Source organism: Schistocerca americana, chromosome 11, assembly GCF_021461395.2.
Source record: "Schistocerca americana isolate TAMUIC-IGC-003095 chromosome 11, iqSchAmer2.1, whole genome shotgun sequence".
NCBI classification, from domain to species: Eukaryota; Metazoa; Arthropoda; class Insecta; order Orthoptera; family Acrididae; genus Schistocerca; species Schistocerca americana.
In genome coordinates, this window is record NC_060129.1 from 35199474 (window position 1) to 35224152 (window position 24679).

A 24679-nucleotide genomic window follows, 5' to 3' on the forward strand; every position below is an offset into this window, starting at 1 on the left:
CTGCCCCCCGCCCCCACGCCCTGCCCCCCCCCCGCCCCCACGCCCTGCCCCCCCGCCCCCACGCCTCTACCACCACCCTCCCTGCCCCCTCGCCCTGTCCCCTGCCCCCCCACCCTGTCCCCTGCCCCCCCGCCCTGTCTCCCTGCCCCCCCGCCCTGTCTCCCTGCCCCCCCGCCCTGTCTCCCTGCCCCCCCGCCCTGTCTCCCTGCCCCCCCGCCCTGTCTCCCTGCCCCCCCGCCCTGTCTCCCTGCCCCCCCCGCCCTGTCTCCCTGCCCCCCCGCCCTGTCTCCCTGCCCCCCCGCCCTGTCTCCCTGCCCCCCCCGCCCTGTCTCCCTGCCCCCCCGCCCTGTCTCCCTGCCCCCCCGCCCTGTCTCCCTGCCCCCCCCGCCCTGTCTCCCTGCCCCCCCCGCCCTGTCTCCCTGCCCCCCCCCCCCCGCCCTGTCTCCCTGCCCCCCCCGCCCTGTCTCCCTGCCCCCCCCACCCTGTCTCCCTGCCCCCCCGCCATGTCTCCCTGCCCCCCCCGCCCTGTCTCCCTGCCCCCCCCGCCCTGTCTCCCTGCCCCCCCGCCCTCCCCCGCCCTGTCTCCCTGCCCCCCCCGCCCTGTCTCCCTGCCCCCCCCGCCCTGTCTCCCTGCCCCCCCCGCCCTGTCTCCCTGCCCCCCCCGCCCTGTCTCCCTGCCCCCCCGCCCTGTCTCCCTGCCCCCTGGCCCTGCCCCTTCGCCCTGCCCCCCCGCCCTGCCTCCCTGCCCCCCGCCCCCACGCCCTGCCCCCCCGCCCCCACGCCCTGCCCCCCCCGCCCCCACGCCCTGCCCCCCGCACCCACGCCCCGTCTCCCCGCCCCCACGCCCCGTCTCCCCGCCCCCCCGCCCAGTCTCCCCGCCCCCACGCCCCCCCGCCCAGTCTCCCCGCCTCCCCGCCCCGCCTCAACGCCTCCCCGCCACCACGCCCCGTCTCCCCGTCCAGTCTACCACTACCCCCCCACGCCCCCCGTCCCGTCTCACATAAGCCCCCCCGTCCCACGCCCCGTCTCCCACTACCCCCCCTGACGCCCTGTCACACACTACCCCCCCCCCCCCCCCCACTACCCCTCCCCCACCCCCACACCCTGTCTCCCACCCCCTCCATACCCTGTTTCCCGCCCCCACGCCCTGTCTCCCGTTCCACCCTCCCCACCACCACCGCCCGGTCTCGTCCTCCTCTCTCCCTGTATGACAGTGCCATGTAGGAACAAGAGACAGATGCCCTGATACGTCACTTTCTTGGTTTTTCAGTTTGTTGAAGACCCATTAAAGGCTGGCGACCCTAGTGTTTGCGTGAAGCAAGACCCCGAATTGAAACACCATGCTGCTGGATCTGAGCATAATGTAAGTTTTCACACAAGCACTGTATTGTGCAGGAAGTGTAGTAAGAAACTCTAGTTAGATGTGTTATTTGTAGGGTATTACCAATAGTATTTTAACAGCACTTGTAACAAGCATATCTTTATGAACCATTACTGTTGCATTAATTTTTTATTGTGATTCTATGTAATGAATGCCTTAAGTACATATTTGGTGTAAACGGAGCAAGGAAGACTTCCTCTTGGAAGTAATTGTTAATCTTGTTACATCTCTGTGTCACAGTGCTGTAACATATGTGGAACTATGACATGTGATGGGTGTATATTCTAGAGTTCCCAGTCACTATTCACTGTAGTATTTACATCATTACTGAAATTGTGCTGTGGAATTCCTTATGATTTTCCTCCGGTACACATGACATAAATTTGCATTTTCCCTAAAGAGCAGGCACTGAAAATACATGGTGATATGGCAAGAAGCTGTGTAAATAACATTAAATTTGGGTAATTTTGATGATAATGTGTGGAATGCCACATTCATTTGATTAATGACCAAAAATTCCTCTTGTTTATGGGTTTACTGTTGGAAGATTATTTGCATCTTTATATTATCTGAGTTTAATTTTGAAATGTTGCCACACACGTATATCAAATTTGTATATGGGAGTACAACCATCCGATAGAGTAGGCCATAGTGCCTCTGAAATCAGAGTGGATTATGTGACAGGAATAGAAAGTGAAAGTATGCCATATAAGTACTGCACAATGGCTGATAGCAAAATCAGGGGCAATAGAACTGATTTGAATGCATTCTGACACACTCTCTTCCCAACTGATAAGAATCTCTTCAAAGTTGGATGATACTAATGAGAAAAGAATATTGAGAGCTGTCATATACACACAGAAGATAGCAAGCAGTTATAAGTCACAGATTGTGTTCTTCTTTCAGTCTGTTGAAGATCCATTGGGAATATCTTTGTCCACTGATTTTATCAAGGAGGATCCTGAATTAAATATAACTGAGAATACTGTAAGTATTTACATCTCTGATGTATTGCATGTATTCAAGTCTTTTGTTAAGTGTGTAGAGTAAAAGATGCATTGCAGTGGAATTGTCACAGATTGTCAGTTCTCTGGAATTTGTTGCTGTTCGTAATTTTAGAGTATTCTTGTACTCCTGCACTTGACTTTCATATCACCTCTTACATTCTGACTGTTTTAAATAGAAGTGGAAGGGGATTAGTGGCTGGTATAATCCTGTTCTCAGTAGCCCTTGTTGTTATCAACTACATTGTATAATGGGTGTCTGTGATGATCGCGAAATTCACATTTAGATGAAGTGTAAGTTCTAATAGTGTAGGTGATTTGAGAAATATTCCTACTTTCAACAACTTCTGATAATAGAATTCAAAATAACACTGGCTGTTCTTATCTTTTGTGTGAATCATAGTTATTCTTGAGTTTGCCCTAAATTTTTTTGGGGATTTGAAAAACAGAGATGAAATTTGTGGGTTCTAGATCAGCCTCGATATGTTGGCCACAACCTGTACATATTGTTGCAGCTTCTGTGGTACCTGTTCTATTACTTATAAAATTTTCATTAATAGGAAAACTCTTATAGCTTTTACTGAATGATTGTACATAGCTGAAGCCATGTATGGCCTCACCATGCGAGTCCTGGCAGATCTGAAGAAGAAAGATTATTTTTTTAAATATGCTTTATGACCTTGCTAAGGGAAGGAGAAGCTCACATTGATAAACATGTCACAAGAATGAAATTAGACAAATATTGGGGAACATTCAACACACATTTGCGAAGGTTAGGTACTGGCTCACTCTTGATCTGATTGTTCATAAACAAACTTCCTGAAGTTTTAAAGGATTTTTCAGGCACTGAAATGTTAGCTTCTTCGGACACTGGAATGTGTGGTGATTATACAAGCATACAGATCTAGGATCCAAACTATCATGCCAGGGACAGCTCAGAGACTATATAAAGGAGTGTAGCTGATTCACAGCTAACAGACCAAGACTTAAATGTCACAGGGACTCACGTTATGCCATTTTAAACAAATGAAAGGGATGCATTGGCATCACAAGTAGACAGGACAGTAAGTGAAACAGTAGTAGTATTGTTCCACAAGAAGGGTTTTACAGAAATGAGAATGCTGCACATAGTAGTCAGGGATCTGCATATGAGGAGTTTGGTTAAAACAGTGATCTGTAGGGTGTCCTAGGGCATAGCTGTAGTTGTCAAAGTGGCTGGATTGTAGTTGGTGACCACTTACCATGAAAATACAAAAGGCCATACTGGCCTTCATATGCAGCCCAAGAGATCACAGGTCAAACAAGATATCTCCATGGCACCAGGGCCAGAGGTTCAGGGATAGTGTCCACTGCATGGAGTGCTGCTCCCATAGCAAGTGTGAAGAACAGTGTGTTGCTGATTGTGTGGTCTGGAATACCATGTCATGTGGTTGGCACTGAAATCACTGATGTTGTACCCCACTAGTTACTTTGAAAATTCCCCCTGCGGGTTCGGGGGTTAGAATAGGCCCGCGGTATTCCTGCCTGTCGTAAGAGGCGACTAAAAGGAGTCTCATCTGTTTCGGCCTTTAATATGATGGTCCCCTAAGGGGTTTGACCACTTCCTTTCCAAATTTTTCCGTTAGTGCGTACCATTTGGGGAAGGACACCTTACGTGATGCATCTTCAATCCATCTTGCCCTAAGATCTGGCACACCCAATATTGTGATGGAGTTGGATTTCAATTGAGCTTCCGGCCACATCCGCTGGAGTGTGTTCCGGATAGCATACATTCCCTCCATTGTGCACTTCCATCTTTGCCCTCATGATGTGCATGAATATTTCGACACCCGACATCCAGCACGGTAGCCAGTCCGTTGTGGTGGGGTCGTCATGTACCCTCTTGGTGGTAGCCCCCTGACTACACAGGGATCGCACTGCTGATGCCTGAGCTGCTACCTCCCCACGTATGCCGAGGAGTAGATGCCTATCCCTCTGGGGCATCGGGACTCCCGGCAAAGGCCATCCTGCCAGGTGGTCTTTGCTGTGGCTGGGTGGTGCCCGTGGGGAGAGCCCCTGGTTGGAGTGGGTGGCATCAGGTCGGATGACCCACAATGAAGCGTGGTACATCATCTCTCGCTGGTGGGCCTCCACCAGCAGTCTCTAAGCGATCGAGGACTAACCTCAACGGCAAGGAATACGAACCAAGATCATTTCCCTCCCTGGCCACTGCATGGGAGGAACGTATGGCTAAAGAAGGCAGTGGAGAATATTCAGCCCGGTACCTCGTGTGTACGCGAGTTGATGGGGAATCGTTTATGTCAACCAAGTCCCAGTTTTTTGTGGAGCATTTAGAGGACAAGTTCGGGGAGGTGGAGGGCTTGTCCAAAATGCGCTCTGGTTCAGTACTCATCAAAACAGCATCCTCTGCCCAGTCACGGAGGTTGCTCAATCGTGACAAGTTGGGGGATGTTTCTGTTAGCATCACGCCGCATAAGAGTCTCAACATGGTCCAGGGTATTATATTCCACAGGGATCTTCTTCTGCAGTCCGATGATGAACTACGTGCCAACCTAGAACGACGAGGTGTTCACTTTGTCTGGCGCATGCATCGGGGTCCGAGGGATAATCAGGTTGCCACCGGTGCCTTCATCTTGGCCTTCGAAGGTGATGTTTTACCCGAAAAGGTCAAGGTGATGGTTTACCGTTGTGATGTGTTAGCCATATATCCCTCCTCCGATGCGGTGTTTTAAATGCTGGAAGTTCGGGCACATGTCATCTCGCTGTACTTCCGGCATCACATGTCAAGATTGTGGACGTCCTTCGCATCCCAATACTCCATGTTCTCCGCCTCCCATCTGTGTTAACTGCGGAGAACACCATTCCCCCTGCTCACCGGACTGCAGGATCTTCCAGAAGGAAAGGAAGATAATGGAATATAAGACCCTGGACCGCCTGACCTACACCGAGGCAAGGCGGAAATATGAGCGGCTACATCCTGTGCCCTCCCCCTGTGGGTCCGGGGTAAGAATATGCCCGAGGTATTCCTACCTGTCGTAAGAGGCGACTAAAAGGAGTTTCAACCGTTTCGGCCTTCCATGTAATGGTCCCCCTCGGGGTTTGACCTCCATTTTTCCAAATGCTACAGAAGTACGAGCCTTTTGGGGAAGGACACCTTACGTGGTGTATCACTGGTCCTCCGTGCACTAAGACCTTGGCACTCAGCATTGTAACGGCGTTGTAACCATACCCACAATTCAACAAATTGGGCCTAAACGCCTGATGGGTTGTAAAAGTTACGCCCATAGTGCGTCCCCATCTGCACCTACGATCATGATGGACTTTCCATGGCACCCGAAATCCAGCACGGTAGCCAGCCCGTTGTGGTGGGGTCGTCATGTACCCTATAGGTTGTAGCCCCCTGACAACACAGGGATCATACTGCCAATACCTGAGCTGCACCCTCCCCACGTCGGCCAAGGAGTAGATGCCCGTCTCCTTGGGGCATCAGGACTCCCAGCAACGGTCATCCTGCCAGGTGGCCCTTGCTGAGGCTGGGTGGTTCCCGTGGGGAGAGCCCCTGGTCGGAGTGGGTGGTATCGGGGCGGTGCAGATGAAACGTCAACATGTATCAGGTCGCTCTGCGGCCGAGTCTTTCAAAAAGAAAAGTACTGTCTCTGGTTCTGGTTCTCCTGCCCTTTCCCCCTTGGCCACTCCCTGGGAGGAGGGACAGGCCCGCCGGCTTGGAGCGAAGTACTTCCCCCGCTATTTGGTCTGTTTTCGGACCAATGGGGGGGGGACGTTCGCCACCTCCTAGCCCATGTTCGTTGTTCAGCACATCGAGGACATCTTCGGGGAAATCGAGGCTCTCAGCAAAATGCGTTCGGGGTCCGTTCTTATAAAGACCACCTCCGCCACACAGTCGGCGGCGCTCCAGATGTGCGACCGACTAGGGGACATCCCAGTGTCCATTGTCCCGCATCTGGCACTGAATAGGACGCAGGGTGTTATTTTTCATCGGGACCTCCTGCTGCAATCTGATGAGGAGCTCAGGGCCAACCTGGACCGCCGAGGCGTGCATTTCGTCCGCTGGATCCAGCGCGGCCCCAAAGACCATCGCATCGACACCGGGGCCTTTATCCTTGCCTTCGAGGGGGACGTTCTCCCGGAGAAGGTAAAGGTGATGTGCTACCGGTGCGACATGTGACCTTACGTCCCGCCTCCTATGCACTGTTTTCGGTGTTTGCGCTTTGGGCACATGTCGTCACGGTGTGAGGCTGAGCCCCTTTGTGGCGATTGTGGACATCCTCTTCATGAGGAACATACATGCACCCCACCACCTCGGTGCGTTAATTGTCCTGGCATCCACTCGCCTAGATCCTTAGACTGCCCCGCGTATCAGAAGGAGAAGAAGATTCAAGAACTCAAAACTTTGGATCGTCTCTCTTATTCTGAGGCCAGGAAGAAGTATGACCACCTCCATCCCGTGACGTTGACCACTTCGTTTGCCTCAGTCGTGTCCACTCCTTCCACAGTATCCTCACCCCTATCCTGTCCCCCCTCCACCTCCTCCCCTAATCCAGGGTCTATGCCTCCGCCTCCCAAATCCCTCCCTTCCAAATCCTCCTCCCCCGCGGCCCCTGCCCCAGGGGCCACCCTACCTCCTCCTCCCCCCCCCACCACCTGAGAAGCGATCCTCTTCTCAGGCGTCCATCGGCGAAACGTTCCGGACCCCGGCTTCCGAGGTCCGCCGTTCCAAAACGGACCCCGCGCATGAGAACCCTCTTCGGCTCCAGCCCACCATCCCTGTGCCTCCTCGGACTTCCAAGAAGGCCTCCAAGAAGAAGTCTCTATCCCCCTCTCCACCCCGGCGCGTTTCGTCAGATGCTCCATCCGTGAGTCACTGCTCCCGGCTGTCCTCGGTTTCGCCGGGACGCTCTGCTACCAGGCACTCAGCTGGCCTCTTGTCGGCAACTGATGCTGCCCCTCCTTCGCAACCCAGGACAGCGGCCGCAGCTGGCGACGACTCGATGGAACAGGATCCGCCTCCCACCGGTTGTAGCGTTGTTCCCTCGAAACCTGGCCCTCCGCGGCCGTCGAGGTGACCAGCTCTTCCCCCGTCTCGTTCCCCCTATTTTTTTTTGACTAGCGATGGCCTTGTTACATTGGAACATAAGAGGTATTCGATCTAATCGGGTGGAATTACAACTGCTCCTCCGCCTGCACTGCCCACTTGTCCTTGGTCTCCAGGAAACCAAGTTGCGCCCAACTGACCGTATTGCCTTTACCCACTATACCTCGGAGCGGTATGACCTCACCCCTGTGGATGGTATCCCAGCTCATGGTGGGGTCATGTTGCTCGTTCGGGATGATGTCTATCACCATCCCATCCCATTGACCACCCCACTCCAAGCAATAGCTGTCCGTATTAACTCTTTCTGCTTTTACTTCTTCAGTTTGTACCATCTACACTCCATCGTCATCCGCAGTTAGTCTGGCTGACATGATGCACCTGATTGTTCAGCTTCCTCCGCCGTTTTTATTGTTTGGCGACTTCAATGCCCATCATCCCCTTTGGGGCTCTCCTGCATCCTGTCAACGAGGCTCCCTCTTGGCTGATGTCTTCAATCATCTCAGTCTCGTCTGCCTCAATACTGGCGCCCCGACTTTCCCCTCGGACTCTACTCATACCTACTCCCACTTGGACCTTTCGATCTGTTGTACCACTCTTGCCCGTCGGTTTGAGTGGTATGTCCTTTCTGACACCTATTCGAGCGACCACTTCCCCTGTGTCGTTCGTCTCCTGCACCACACCCCATCCCCACATCCTTCGAGCTGGAACATACCGAAAGCTGACTGGGGACTTTACTCCTCCCTGGCGACCTTTCCGGACCATGATTTTCTCAGTTGTGACAGTCAGGTCGAATACCTCACGGCTGTTATCATCAATGCTGCCGAACATTCCATTCCTCGTACTACCTCTTCTTCACGTCGCGTTTCCGTCCCCTGTTGGAATGAGGCTTGTAGAGACGCCGCCATCCTACCTCAGGTAATGAGGTCCTTATTGATCCTGTGGCTGTCTCCAACGCCTTCGGCCGCTTTTTCGCGAAGGTTTCAAGCTCCGCCCATTACCACCCTGCCTTCCTTCCCAGGAAAGAGGCAGAAGAGGCTCGGCGACCTTCCTTCCACTCGCTGAATCTGGAAACTTATAATGCCCCCTTTACTATGCGGGAACTCTAACGTGCGCTTGTACTGTCCAAGTCCTCTGCTCTGGGGCCAGATGCCATTCACGTTCAGATGCTGGCACACCTTTCTTCGGCGGGCAAAACCTTCTTTCTTCGTACCTACAATCGCGTCTGGACCGAAGGTCAGGTCCCCATGCGTTGGCGTGACGCCGTCGTTGTTCCTATACCCAAACCCGGGAAGGATAGACACCTTCCTTCTAGTTACTGCCCCATTTCTCTTACAAGCTGTGTCTGTAAGGTGATGCAGCCCATAGTTAACGCTCGGTTAGTTTGGATTCTTGAATCTCGACGGCTACTTACCAATGTTCAATGCGGCTTTCGTCGCTGCCGCTCCACTGTTGACCCCCTTGTGACCTTGTAGACATTCATCATGAACAACTTTTTGCAAAGGCGCCAAACGGTATCCGTGTTCTTCGATTTGGAGAAAGCTTATGATACCTGTTGGAGAGGAGGTATCCTCCGCACTATGAACAGGTGGGGCCTACGAGGTCGCCTACTGCAGTGCCCGGAGAACATGCCTTCTGGAGCGCTGCCTTCAGCGTTGTCTAGACAGCCTATACTCATGGAGCGTGGCAAATGGCTTCCGGTTCTCTGAAGAGAAGACGGTTTGTATCAACTTTGGGCGATATAAAGCGTTCCTTCTGCCATCCTTACATCTCGGTCCCGTTGTTCTCCCATTCGTGGAAACAACTAGGTTTCTAGGGCTCACATTGGACAGGAAACTTTGTTGGTCTCCGCACGTCTCTTATTTGGCGGCCCGTTGTACACGTTCCCTTAATGTCCTCCGAGTTCTTAGTGGTTCATCTTGGGGAGCGGATCGCGCTGTCCTGCTTCGCATGTATCGGTCCATAGTCCGATCGAAGCTGGATTATGGGAGCTTCGTCTACTCGTCTGCTCGGCCATCCCTCTTACGCCGTCTCAACTCCATCCACCATCGGGGTTACGTCTTGCGACCGGAGCCTTCTACACTAGTCCCGTCGAGAGTCTTTATGCTGAAGCTGCCGAATTACCATTGACCTACTGACGCGACGTACTGCTGTGTCGGTATGCCTGCTGGCTGTTGTCAATGCCCGACCACCCCTCTTATCAGTCCTTCTTCGCCGATTCTCTCGACCGTCAGTACGGGTTGTATGTGTCTGCCCTGCTGCCCCTGGAGTCCGCTTCCGTCGCCTGCTTCGACAATTGGATTTTGCCCTCCCTACCACTTTCAGAGAGAGTGAGAGCCCGATACCACCTTGGCTCCAGGCTCCGGTTCATATTTATCTCGACCTCAGCTCACTCCCGAAGAAGGGTACTCCGGCTGCAGTGTATTGCTCACGGTTTGTCAAACTTCGTTCTCAACTTGCCGGTCACACCTTTATTTACACCGATGGCTCCAAAACTGACGATGGTGCCGGCTGTGCCTTTGTCGTCGGGGCCGTCACCTTTAAGTACCGGCTCCTCGACCAATGTTCCAGCTTTACAGCCGAGCTTTTTGCTCTCCATCAGACCGTTCAGTATGCCCGCCGCCACTGCCATTCATCGTATGTACTCTGCTCTGATTCACTCAGTGCTCTTCAGAGCCTTGGAGCTCCCTATCCGGTCCATCCCTTGGTACAACGGATCCAGCAGTCCCTCCATTCTTTCCCTGATAATGGTTCTCTTGTCAGCTTTCTGTGGGTTCCCGTACATGTAGGAGTGCCTGGGAATGAGGCTGCTGATGCTGCAGCCAAGGCTGCAGTTCTCCTGCCTCAGCCAGCCTCCCATTGTGTCCCGTCATCTGATGTTCGTGGGGTTGTTTGTAAGAGGCTTCTGTCGTTGTGGTGGGATGCTTGGTCATCCTTCCAAGGAAACAAGCTCCGGGCAGTAAAACCACTCCCAACTGCTTGGACGACCTCCTCCCGACCGTCTCGGCGAGAAGAGGTCCTTCTGACCAGGTTGCAGATTGGGCATTGCCGGTTTAGCCATCGCTACCTGCTCTCCAGTGACCCAGCCCCGCAGTGCCCTTGTGGTCAAGCATTAACAGTGCGCCATGTTTTATTGTCGTGTCCCCGCTTTAGTCAATCTCGTGTTGTCCTGTCCCTGCCATCTACTTTACCGGATATTTTAGCTGATGACACTCGAGCAGCTGCTCGTGTTCTGCGTTTTATACCTTTGACTGGCTTGTCCAAAGACATCTAACTTTTTTACTTATTTTATCTGCATCTTTGTACGGACTTCCTGGTGTCCCCCCTCCCCTTGAGTTTTACTAGATTCCATGTGCTCTAACACTTGTGACTGGGCGCTAATGACCTCCGTAGTTGAGCGCCCTTAAACCCCACCAAAAAAAAACCATCCTGTGACCATGACATCCACCTATGCCACTGCTGCAACACCAGTTCGAACCTCTACCATGTCGTCACCTACAGTTCGACCTCAGCTCTGTCAGAATTCATCGGCCCCCTTGGTTGTGGGGGGCACTTCACTCCCTGTTGCTCCTGATCCATCTACTTCAGGAGCAACACCACCCCAACCATCGGGGACATCTGTTTCCCCTTCCCAGCTGGAGAAGTGTGAGCCTTTTTCGGCGCCTCTTGCCCGGAAGGGGTCCCTTGGGGCCCTCCCATCCCAGGCTTTGCCCAGTGCCAAAGCAGACACCAGCAAGTATCTCAAACAACCAATGGTTGCTGGCCGTAGGGCGTCACGGTCATCTTCAGTCCCTGTGACTGACCCAGTGAGGCCCTCCCAGCCAGAACCACCGAAGGCACAGCGCGCAAAGCAGTCCAAGAAAAAGGCTCCCAAGCATCCTGACATTGCGGTGGCACCTGTCCCACCGCCACCTTCTAACTCTGCGTCCGAAGATGAGGTGGAGAGTCTGGCGTCTGCTGAGGACCTGGATCTCGCCAGTCACTCGGACGCAATGGACGGCTGTTGTACAGGTGGTGACTCAGTAGCAGCAGGGGCCCAGTCCCTTCACGCCTTTCTCAGCTATGGACAATATCATTCTCCAGTGGAACTGCAGCGGTTTCTTCCACCATCTAGCTGAGCTCAGACAACTTATCAGCCTTCACCCTTTCTTCTGCATTGCTATTTAGGAAACTTGGTTTCCAGCAATGCGAACCCCCACCCTCCGTGGCTATTGGGGTTATTATAAGAACCGGGCAGCTTATGAAAGGGTGTCTGGTGGCGTCTGCATATATGTCCTTAACTGTCTTCACAGTGAGTTTGTACCTATACAAACAGCTTTAGAGGCTGTCGCTGTTCGGGTGTGGACGCCACAGGCTGTTACCGTCTGCAGTCTTTACCTTCCACCGGATGGTGCTGTCACGCAGCATGTCCTGGCTGCTCTGATAGCCCAATTGCCGCCACCTTTCTTGTTACTGGGCGACTTCAACGCCCATAACCCTCTGGGGGGTGGGTCAGTGGCGACAGGTCGAGGCGCCACCATTGAGCATTTATTAGCACAGCTCGATCTTTCGCTTTTAAATGATGGTTCCTCCACACACTTTAGCGTGGCGAATGGCACATACTCTGCCATCGACCTTTTGATCTGCAGCCCTAGCCTCTTACTGTCTGTCCAATGGAGAGTGCATGACGACCTATGTGGTAGTGACCACTTTCCGATCTTTCTGTCACTGCCACAGCGTCAGTCTTCTCTGCGCCCTTGCAGGTGGGCTATGAATAAGGTTGACTGGGACTTGTTCTCCTCCACTGCCGCTATTGAGCCTCTCTCTAGTGACGACATTGATGCAGTGGTTCACTCAGTCACCAACAGCATCGTTACTGCCGCCGAATCAGCCATTCCCAGTTCTTCTGCGACCCCTCGGCGGCAGACTGTGCCTTGGTGGTCACCTGAGATAGCTGAGGCGATTAAAGATCACCGTCGGGCGCTACAGTGTCACAAGCGACATCCCTACATTCCTGCATTGAACAACTCGTCACCTTCAAACAGCTGCGTGCACGGGCCCACCGCCTTATCCGCCAAAGCAAGTAGGAGTGCTGGGAGCGGTATGTGTCTGCCATTGGCCTCCATGTCTCTCCATCGCAGGTCTGGCCAAGATCCGCCGCCTCTACAGCTATCGGACCCCTGTCAGAATCCCTGCGCTCTCACTGAATGGAGCAGTTTGTACAGACTTCGACGAAATTGCCAACAGCTTGGCAGAGCATTTTGCTCGTAGTTCCGCTTCTTCCAATTACCCACTGGCCTTCCGCTCCATTAAAGAGTGGATGGAACGTCGGAGCCTTTCTTTTCATATCCACTATTCTGAATCCTACAGTGCTCCATTCAGTGAGTGGGAATTTCGCAGTGCCCTTGCCGCTTGCCCTGATACTGCTCCTGGGCCAGATCGCATCCACTGTCAGAAGCTGAAACACCAGTCAGTGGACTGCACGCAACGCCTCCTCGACCTTCACAACCGCATTTGGGTCTAGGGTGAGTTTCCGTCGCAATGGCGGGAAAGTATTGTTATCCCCATTCTGAAACCTGCGAAGAACCCTTTGGAAGTGGACAGCTACCATCCCATTAGCCTCACCAATGTTCTTTGCAAGTTGCTTGAACGGATGGTGAGCCGGCGGTTGAACTGGGTACTGGAGTCACGGGGCCTTCTGGCTCCATCTCAGGATGGGTTCCGTAAAGGCCGCTCCGCCGCCGACAAGCTGGTGAGCCTGGAGTTGGCCATCCGTACTGCCTTTGCCCGCCATCAGCACCTGGTCGCTGTCTTTTTCGACATGCGGAAGGCGTACGATACGACATGGCGCCATCACATCCTATCTACTCTTCAGGTATGGGGTCTTCGGGACCCTCAGCCGATCTTTATCCACAATTTTCTGTCGTATCGTACCTTCCGCGTGCAAGTCGCGGCCTCTCGTAGTTCCTCCCGATTCCAGGAGAATGGGGTACCACAGGGATCTGTCCTCAGTGTCTGCCTGTTTTTAATTGCAATAAATGTGCTTGCTGCAGCGGTGGGAAATTCTGTCTCCACTTCCCTATATGATGACGACTTCTGCCTTTACTACAGCTCTACTGGCATTGCAGCTGTTGAACGTCAGCTACAGGGCGCTATCCGCAAGGCGCAGTCTTGGGCTGTAGCACATGGCTTTCAGTTTTCGGCTGCCAAGACCCATGTTATGCATTTCTGCCGGCGCCGAACAGTCCATCCTGAGCCGTGGCTTTATCTTGCCGACGAACTCCTTGCTGTGGTGGAGACCCACAGGTTTTTGGGGGTAGTTTTTGATGCTCGGTTGACTTGGCTGTCTCATATTCGGCATCTTAAACAGGCGTGTTGGAGGCATCTAAATGCTCTGAGATGCTTGAGCCACACCAGCTGGGGCGCCGACTGATCTACCCTGTTACGGCTCTACCAAGCGTTAATCCAGTCTCGTCTGGATTATGGGAGCCTGGCTTATGGCTCAGCATCCCCATCTGTGCTGGGGGTGCTGGACCCAATACTACACAGCGTGATACGCCTTGCCACTGGTGCCTTCCGTACCAGCCCTGTGGACAGCATACTAGTGGAGACAGGTGTCCCTCCACTGCGGTTACGGCGCCAACGTTTGCTGGCCGCTTATGCTGCCCGTGTTTTTAGCGTGCCCGGGCATCCGCACTACCGTCTCCTGTTCCCGCAATGGGTTGTCCATCTGCCAGAATGTCGGCCCCGGTCAGGTTGTACGATCGCGGTCCGCGTCAAAGAGCTTCTCTCCAGGCTTAGGGTTTTCACTGTTCCACCTCCTTTTCGGACCACTTTGCGTACACCCCCATGGTGTGTTCCTCGCCCTTGCCTTCGGCTCGACTTGGCCCAGGGTCCGAAGGACTCAGTCTCTCCGGAGGCCTTCCGCCGCTGCTTTCTTTCCCTCCTTGCAATGTATCAGGGCTCTGGCATTGTGTACACTGACGGCTCGATGGTTGCTGGTCGTGTCGGTTATGCGCTTACTGTAGGCGACCATTCCGAACAATGTTCATTGCTGGCTGGCTGCAGCGTTTACACTGCTGAGCTGGTCGCCATCTTTCGTGCCCTAGAGTATATCTGCTCCTGCTCAGGTGAGTCCTTCGTGATCTGTAGCGATTCCCTGAGCAGTTTACGAGCTCTCGACCAGTGTTTTCCTCATTCTCGTCTGGTGATGGCTATCCAGGAATCCCTGCATACTCTTGTGCGTTGCGGCCACTCTGTGGTCTTTGTTTGGACCCCGGGCCATGTTGGGATACCCGGAAATGAAAATGTTGACCGCCTGGCGAAAGAGGCCACCAGTACACCATCTCTGGACATTGGCCTCCCGGAGACAGATTTGCGAGTGTTCCTACGCAGCAAAATTCTGGACCTTTTGGACACTGAATGGCGCGCCCTGCCTTCACGAAACGAACTTCGGGCCATCAAGGAGGCTACCGGTGTGTGGAGCTCCTCCTTGCGGGTCTCTCGCAAGGAGTCTGTTGTCCTCTGCCGGCTGCGCATTGGGCACACATGGGTGACGCACGGCCACTTATTGCGACGTGAGGACCCACCTTTATGTCGCTGCGGCTCCGTTTTGACAGTGGTCCACATTTTATTGGACTGTCCACTTTTAGCTGTGCTCAGGCAGTCGTTCGCACTGCCTGACACGCTCCCTGCCTTTTTAACAGATGACTCTGCTATGGCTGACTTAGTTTTACGTTTTATTCGGGCAGGGGGTTTTTACCATTTAATCTAAGTGTTTGTTTTATTTTATTGTTTTGTGTTGATTCTTGTCTTTGGCCTATGATTTTAAACTGATTTTTTAATGTGTTTCTAAGTGGTTGGCTTTTTTTTTTTATTTCTATGGTCGGCCATCCACCGTCACACTCTGTGTGATTTTAGTCCTTTTTGTCTGGTCTTTGTCTAAGTTTCTCTTGTTCTGTGTCGTCTGTGATCTATTCTGTTTATCGTTTTTATTCTCTGTGGGTGTTTTTAGTATTTGGAAAAAGGGACCGATGACCGTAGCAGTCTGGTCCCTTTAATCCCACAAACCAATCAACCAACTTTAAAAATACGTAACTTAGATTAAACAGTGGTAGACACCTGAGAAATCTATGAATAAGATGTGTGACCATAACAGTGATGCTGAGTAGTACATGCAGTTGTGCAGTATATATCTTAGCTCTGTCAGCTAGAGTGGACATGCAACCTTTGTGGTCTCGGGAGCATAAAATGCAAGAGCTTAATAATGATGCAGAAAAATAGGGCTGACCATTTTGATACTGGCACATGGCCAGCAAGATTCTGTAGTAATTGTGGAATTGGGAATTTTATTAGGTAATTGCATGAGAAGCTAGAGCAAGCTAGCAAGATAGCAAATTAATACTTTGTTGGAGAAGCAGTTCAGTGCCAGGCTGCTACATCTGTTACTGGTAGATTCAAACAACACACGAGTGTAACAGAGATCCTTCAGGAACTCAAATGAGAATTCCCAGAGGGAAGATGATGTTCTTTCTAGAAACACTATTGAGAAAATTTAGAGAACTGCCATTTGAAGCTGACTGGTGAACGATTTTGTTGTTTCCAACATACACAGCACATAAGGACTATGAAGGTGAAATTTGAGAAGTCAGGGCTGATTGAGAGTCACATATACAGTCTTTTTCACTCGTATTTGTGAGTGGAATGGGAACGGAAATCACCAGCAGGGTTATGGGGTACCCTTTGCGATGTGCCATTAAGTGGATAGCGGAGTATAGATGTATGTGGAAATTCTAGGTAAAATAAGTAGCTGACCAATGTAGTAGGAGCAACAATGATATTTTTCATAGTAGTAAATGTACATATACATACATACAAAATAATCTGTTACTAGTTCCCTTAATTAGCCGTGCGAGTAGATTAGCACTAGTCACAAACAGCTGGTTGTCACTACACTTCACAGAGATAAATCCCTGTGAGAGCTTCTGCCTTAAGATTTGCAGTGTGGCTCATCCCACATCCACCCACGTCTTCATTTATGGAATGCAATGTGTAAATTAAAGAATGAATAAATGAATAACATTCACACCATATCTCTAGCCAGGGCAGAGATTACAGTGTTGAAAGCAAATTTAATTTTCTGAAAAACATTGTGAAACATTCAATAATAGGTGCAACCCATCAACACAAATTAAGATCTACATATTTCACTGAAAGAAGTTATACCTGTATAAGCAATTCCTCAAGGATGTTTAAAATCATCAGATTTCACAAGACTATAACTTTATTTATTACAAAGGTACAGAATTGGGGTCAAATTTTTATTTCTATACGTGTCTGCAAAGCCTTTCTTTCCAAAGGAACCATATGATTTTAATGTTGCTCACATTTTGTGTGTGTGTGCACATAAAACATTAAGGTACTTTTCACAGCTATGTTTAGGACCAGATTCGTCATTTACTGATCACAAATATCAAAATCCTTTTCTACACATGTAAGCATCCAGACAATAGACTTGATCCATGCATTTGCAAGCATGTCAGTTTAGGAAACTCATGCTGTTCCCATGTATCATCATAGATCATCCAGTGTTATTGGTACACATAGGTGGAGCCTGCCACAAACACCCACCAATAAAAAAGATACCATACTGTGAGATGAAGCAAATTTCATGGTCAGGTCTGCAGAGCCTTTAGCTCATCAATGCTGGTTCCAATGCAGTGGTATACCATCCGTATGAAAAATTATATTTCTGATAATTTCCCATCTCTTCGGTTTTTTGACCATCTATGTGTTTTCTAACATTGTCAACTTTCTTCAATTTGTTACAGAATTTGCTCCTCTTCAGATTCAGTTCATTGATAATCTCATCAAACTGTTCATCACATTACTTACATTTAGTAATAACTCCTGATCACTACCAACAACTAAACTTCCTGCCCCATATTGCACAGCACTTTACCCTTATTAATGTTGCAGCTACCAGTTGAAGTCATCCCTTGAAGACTCGTTTTATAAGATGGAAAAGCAATCAGAAATGGCCTGCTACTAGAAGTAGACACTACTGGTCACACACTAAATGAAACATACGGCATCCAATTCCTTGGTGTCTGCTTGGGTTTCAATTGAAATGGGGTCCACAAATTGGTAAAATTGTCAAGTTGATCCCCTCAGCATTACTCACTTACAGGCAATTTCAATGGCATCTTTTGGAGTTTTCACTTGTTTTTGGAATTATGTTCTGGGAAAGCCAAATAGAAATAAATAAAATATTAATGTTATTTGTGAAAGGCAATAGGGAGTTCCATAGTGACATGTAGATGCAAAGTGTTCACATCACATTCCTACTACAAGCTTGTATAGGATAAATACTAATTTGTTCATTGCTGCCATGTCCTATAAGATTATCCTATAGGCTAGGACTGAGAGAAAGCGTGCTGGGAAGCATTTCTGCATGTAGACACTCTGGAGGAACATTCATTAATTGCAGGGCAGAGAGAGATGAGCTTTTTGGTTATCTCATTCTCATGCTGGTGCCTCCTTAATTTATTATCGATCTGAATGCCTAAGAACTTAACTCTTGGAACCTCATCCAGTGTCTGTCATTGATATCTCCTTGTATCTGTAAGTCATTTGAATTTGTTTGGAATTGCATGATGTATGTTTTTGTAAGTATAAAGGTTGAATTTTTGTGCTGTTGCCTGTAAACCAGTTGCAAGCATGTTCCATTATTCTCCTGGCTGTTTCTAGTATGAATGTGTTTGGCCGTTATCAGTGTACTAATTATTGGCAAGCATTGCAGATTTTGAAGGCATCTCCAATGGCTTTAGCACAACATTTATGTAGGTCAGCCCTGTGGGACATCATATGTATTGTTTCCCGATTCTGTATTCAGTTTTCCTCCCAAGGTATCATTTATCACTATGACCCAGTTTATTGTTGCTAAGCTAAGATTCAGTTCTTGTAAGTGTAATTCATTTAACATGACAACACTTGTAGTTTCCCTGAGTAAAGGAAGATTAAGGCTTTAATGTGATGCCAATAAGTTTTCTCCACTTCTATGTGCGTTGTGCAGTTACAGAATGAAAAAGTCATCCCAGCATTGGGGGACTGCTGTAAATAGTGAAGAAGAACATTTTGTTGATTATTTAAGTCTCTTATTTGTATCTGTTATATATTACAATTAGGTAAATATGCCATGAACCATATACCAACCAAATAATTGCTGGAAATGGGTACATATGCCTTACCTTTTTTCATTTTATTGGTAAACTGTGTTTCCTTTCATCACTGTCTAACCAGTATGTATAATGTTCAAAACAATACGTGGTCTGTTAAGCCCAGTGTCTGAATACAGATGTTGCAAACACGGATTGGTATTGTACATATCTTTTGCAACACAGTTAACTCAATGGATTTATGCTAAGTCTTCAATGATGAATCATATTGTCTTTAGTTTTCAAGTTTATAAAGAATTTAATATTTTCTCAAAATGATTCTGATCTACAAGTAAGGTTATGGCTGAGTAAATGGCAGAACATTCTTAATTTCTTGCCGTAAAATGATGTGGCTCTGTTGAGAGGTTAATGTAATCTGTCCACTATTGATTATCATAATATTTGAGGAGTAGTGTTTGGGTCAGCTGTGTTGTGGCAGTTAACCAACATAAAAGCTAATTGCTCTTGTTGTGAAATATCGGTTAAAATAATTTTAATGAACAACCCATAGGGTGCATTGAAATATTTTGTAGGTTATCAACTAAATGTGTTTACTTCATTGTAGAAATGACTGAACTACTAAATATCCACCAATTGATGTTGGAAATAATTTGATTTTGTTGTATGATCAGTAGGCCTGGTAGTTGCAGTGGATAGAGATGCAATTATTTCTTAATGGAATACAACAGTATAGTTACTCATTAAATGGTAGTTGAATCGAAAGTACAATTCAGCTGAGGAAAGAACGATTCCAAGTTTTCTCTTGGGCAATCACATGTTTGAAAAGTGAGTTTCATTCATTGTTATAGCAACAGTTCCTTTTCTAAATGATTGATAATGGGTTCACACAATTGGCTGTGTTGAATTAAAGATAGCTTCTGAAAGAATTTCTTAAAATTATGTTTAAATCAGAAATTATTTGAATTGCACCCTTCCTTTAAAATCCAAATACATAAGGAATATGTTAAATTAGGCATGCAATAATTGAATCTAAAACTTGAAATCTTGAAGATAAAAGTCAAAAACTAATTGCATTTGGGACACCATAGATTCTATACACAGCTCACACAAATAGCATTAGTCATAATGCAATTTTTGATATTCAAAAAAACTAAAACTATACATAAATCATACGATTTAAATACACGAGTCTTTCGGTTATTCATTATATTACATTTTCTTCTTAGAAAAAAAAAGATAAAAAAAATTCATCTTGCAACACAGTCATAGGTCCCAATTATAAAGACATAAGTAATATCTGATGCTTTTTAAATGATCATTAGTTAATTTATTAATGTTCAAATTTGTTCAGTTCTAAAAAAAGTGCTGTCACTTTTGCATTTTGTGAAAAAATTGTAGCCTTTGGAATGGGTTTCAAAAACATTACCATAGGTTCTGCATTTTCAGAGATGCCATAGAAATTGTTTTATACCTCTCTCATTTAAAATTTCTACAATGACAAACAGTCCAGGATTTATCAGATCAATATGCACATTCTTGACAGCATCTGTTGCTATAGTGTCTTCGTCTGCAGCATTTGATCCCCGCAAGAATCATTTTCCACCTCTGAATACCAAGCACATCTTTGATGGGTTGCATCCTTAGTTACAAGAAGATGTTTGGTTTTTTCAAGCTTCATGGTTGTTGTGACAACAATATTATGATACCTTAAGGTAAAAAATAATAATAGTTTTGAATATGAGCAAAAACATTTGACCTGAATGCGAGTTACACTCACTCAGTTGTCCAGAAACCATCTTCCAGTACCATAAAATATGGTTTTTACTTGAATCTGAGTTTGTGCCATTTATAAAAATCTGTAGCTCAGCCAGCATACCATTTTCTGTGTTTCATCTGGTTCCACACTCCTCTCCTCATTGTACCACAAATATCATCCATGACGACTTTGCCATGTCACGCAGCAAAGAATAACAGTCCATTTCCAGTTTAAATACTTTTGAACACAAACTGGATAATGTGTACTTTTTTTTTTTTTTTCAAATATAGAAGAAGTACAGCCATCTCAACGAATTGTCAAATTTTGTTACATGTGAAATCTTCTTATTTACATCAGGTATTATTTATATGAGAACACAGCAACAGAAACTGTTTCATGTGTTAGATCTCATTAGTGATGATGGCATGATAAAATATTCCTGCAGCATCCAGGCACAACCTGCAAAGCCTGTACTTATTCATGTTATGAATGAGCACTTTGACTTTGGTCTTCATTACTCATAGACACACTATCTACAAAGTCAGTCTGTAGATCTCCAGATTTGAGAACTCCATTTTGCACATATCCCCAGTTCAGCAGCTTGTGAGTTTTCTATGAAGCAGTGAAATATTAAATATAAAATTTCCTTATAAATTTCTGACACTACATCAGTGATGCTACCATTAACTTCTGCATATTTTTGTTGCCTGTCAACATCAATCCATTTTTTTCCATTTTACTTGTTTGTCAGTCAACTTCATTCTTTAATGTGGAGTGAAGTTTAGGAGTTACAGTTTTTACACTTTATACATGAATTCGTAGTACACATGAATTATCGGTAGACTACATGTTCCAGTAACTCCTTACCTCATACAAAAATGCTCTTTTCAGTGCATTCACCAGATAATAAGAGTTGGCATGATACCTTCATACATACATTGAGGTGTATTCAAAACGAACAGAATGTGTAATAAATGAAAGTATTTTTTATTTGTCCTATTTCTGTATCTGCCTAAAATTGCTTATAAGCTCCCTGAGCTGAAAATACCATGTAGTACTTTTTGCAAAACTCTGTGCATCTTTGTCTTCTGATCTTTAAATAATCTGTCAGGTGCTTGACAGATTGTCATCCCTGTTGTAAAAAAAATCAACTGTTTGCTTCTTTTTTTTCTGAAACCTTGTTATCCAGTTTGTGTTGTTAATGTGTGCTTAAACATAATGGAAGTTGTTCCACTGGAACAATTAATTTGTTTGTTACTGCATATTTCCATGTTGGGCTCTCTGGGTGTAGTTATTTCAATCTTTTCACTGCTTTTTTTAAAGTTTATGGGCATTAGTATGAATGTAAATAGGGTTCTGATGATTACACTCCAGTGACATGAGTGGTTGTGCATTTACATTACTTGTACATACTCTTCACAACTTTTTTTCCTCTTTACCTTTATTTTAAATCTAGACATTTACGAAGTTGTTCTCTTCCCTTTCTTCTGGAGTCTTGTGATATTTGCTTGTCTTTTTCTCTACACTGAACCAATTGTAATCGATTTGCTTACAGTTTTGCAAAATTTCTCTCTCTCTCTCTCTCTCTCTCTCTCTCTCTCTCAAATTTACTATCCATTATCTTTAACAGAAAGCAAGTAATAATAATGTGTAACAATGCACCAGCCTTCATATACAGATGTATTACTATGTAAATTATTCAGTAAATGAAACTTTTATTGTTTCATCCACAAAATAATTCCGCCATAAATTCTTTGCTTTACAGCACATCTTTTTTAAATTGTGTAGGTTAAAGTTACCTAACAAAAAATTTAAACATTCTTCCTGACCTACCTTCTGTGTAGTAAGAATCCTTGATGTTAAATTCTTCTTTGGATATCACAACTTAATCAGTATTTTTAGTTCCATATCTGGCAGCAAACATGATGAATTTAAACTTAAAATGCCTCTAACGCTGTAGCCAAACAAAATGTATTTTGTAACATGGTCTACGCAGTTCAAATCAGCACACAGGAATTGTCATACTGATCAGTACATCAGGTATGTAATGTGAAGATTCTTCATATCATTGTAACCTCTACTTGTAACTTTCAAAAAAAAGATGTGGGAAATTATTTACATTTTTGCTCTTCAGACAGGAAAATAGATACTACAGATAAACCTTGATGCAAAAACACAGATAAGGTTCAGAAAATTGTATTTTACTCTCGTGTTCACATTTTGGATTGGCTCAAAACTACAAATTTGTCAGACAAAATGGCTGGTCTTCACTTAACTTCAGGAGTTGAAATAGCTAGTACTGACAATACATGCACACAAACGTACAAGGAACTTCCTTAGCTTTTGGAATTATTATTTCCTTCATCTGGAAAGAGTTAGTAACAGATACAGGAAGGTTAGGAAAGAAGGGCAGGTCACCGAGACCTAAAGTGTGTTACTCACAAGGAAACATCACCAATTTGACTTTCTATTTTATACAGAACAAAAGCATACAATGTTTTATGGACTACGACACACTTTTTTCTTAAAAAAAATTCTTACATCATTCAGGTGTGTCTTGTACTCAAAATTAATTTTAAAATGTCCTGTGTTTGATTTAAAATTCCTGCAAAGCTTAAAGAAGGCCATATATTCAATGCTGTGGGAAACCTATAACTATCTGGCAACACGATTCAACTGGCAGCAGCAGTGCACCGATGCAATGAACGTGAGCTGTAGAGCTTAACAAGCTTGTTAACACTGTCTCCCTCCTGCTCCGCCATCACAAACCTGGAATACTGTCAAGCCTATGATGTATCACAGCTGTCTACAGTGCCAGTGAACTTGAACTGAAAGTGATTTGTATTATTGATAACAGAAGAGTATTTTCTTTAGTAGTTTATTAAAAAAAAATAGGGGTTTCATATGATTTGGGCTATAAATTGAAGATAATAACATATGCAGACCAATATGGAAACAGAGCAGCTGAGTGGCATTTTGGTCCTCCTCTAACAGAAAGAGCCATTCGTGATTGGCTTGCCAGTAAGGAAGAACTGAAAAAAATGAGTAAGACTACATGTGCCAATTGAGGACTGAATGCAAAATGGCCTAAACTAATCTTATATCCAGAATTATAGCAACAAACTACTACTTCCCCATCCTGTGTTTCATTCACAATACAATCCTACAAACTGTAACCAGAAGTCCGTATGATCGTGTTCTGCATGGAAGATGGCATTCCGGTCAACTGACAACTTTGCCAATGATGTCAGGGGACGTATGAAATGAGGTAGTGTTTGTTGGGTAACCTCACATTCACAATCACCATGTACACAGCTACAGACAGTGCAGTTTGACACAGAGAAAATGCCTACTAGACTTGGCATTGGAGGGCCATAGAAAGAAAGGAAGCAGGATAGTCAAAAATTGATGTGGCCAGATGGCTTAGTGTGAATTGTGCTGTTGTTTCTTGGATGTAATGACAGTTCATAGAGACTGAAACTGTATCCCAAAGTCCAGGGCAGGGTTGACCACATGTGACAGGACTGTTATTTCGCTGCAAGATCACAACAGACTGCCTTTGTACTGCACGGTAGCTGGCAAATAAGCCTGCAGCATCCGCTGGATGTGTTGTATCAAGGTAAACTGTGTGCAGATGGCTTTGGCAGAGTGGCCTTTATTGTTGGAGACCTGCTGTATGTCTACCTCTGACACATCTTCATAGAAGGCAATGTCAAGAGTGAGCAGGCAGCTTGCTTGTGACTAAGGGCAGCCTGCCCTGTCTTGTGTTTGAATGGTGGACTCCATGCTGCATTCCAGGATGTCACTGTGGGTGTCACAGGTGTGTGGTGTTGGCTGTGATAGTGGGACAAGTATCATACGAACTGCTTAGTACTTCTACACTTCAGATTGTTTGTCTAATGTTTAAGGCATGTATTAGAATACTAATCTGGTGGCAAGTGATGAAAAACTTCCGTCTTTCCACTAGCATATTGCAGCATTTGCTGTTGCTATACTATGCCCAGCTGGCTCTGCTTTGCAAAGCAAGTTGGCCATGTTTTGCTTTTCAATGCATAACACTGTCACCCATGTGCAGCTGGCTGTTCTTCTGCTCTAGCATATTTTTTGACCAATTATGGTCAATACGCTACATTGACCTTTTTATCAAGACTCTGTCTCTCGGATTGACCAAACTATACTACCCATTAAACCAGAGTTACTGGCGACAAGTATTTCCGGCCTTATTTCGCCACTTATGTATTGCCCTAACAATTAGTTACCTTAACCCTTTCA

General features: G+C 46.9%; 1 protein-coding gene across 12 annotated transcripts in view; it reads left to right on the plus strand.

Annotated features, from left to right (window-relative positions):
* LOC124554028 (zinc finger protein 729-like) overlaps window positions 1-24679 on the plus strand; it is a 117850-nt gene that overhangs the window by 26537 nt on the left and 66634 nt on the right. For 8 of the 12 annotated variants that reach the window (XM_047128054.1, XM_047128058.1, XM_047128065.1 and 5 more), the window contains 2 exons: window positions 1271-1363; window positions 2288-2368. In XM_047128054.1, coding sequence (XP_046984010.1) covers window positions 1271-1363; window positions 2288-2368 — 174 coding nt within the window. The remainder of the gene's footprint in view (window positions 1-1270; window positions 1364-2287; window positions 2369-24679) is intronic. The other 4 variants (XM_047128061.1, XM_047128062.1, XM_047128064.1 and 1 more) reach the window with 1 other exon arrangement.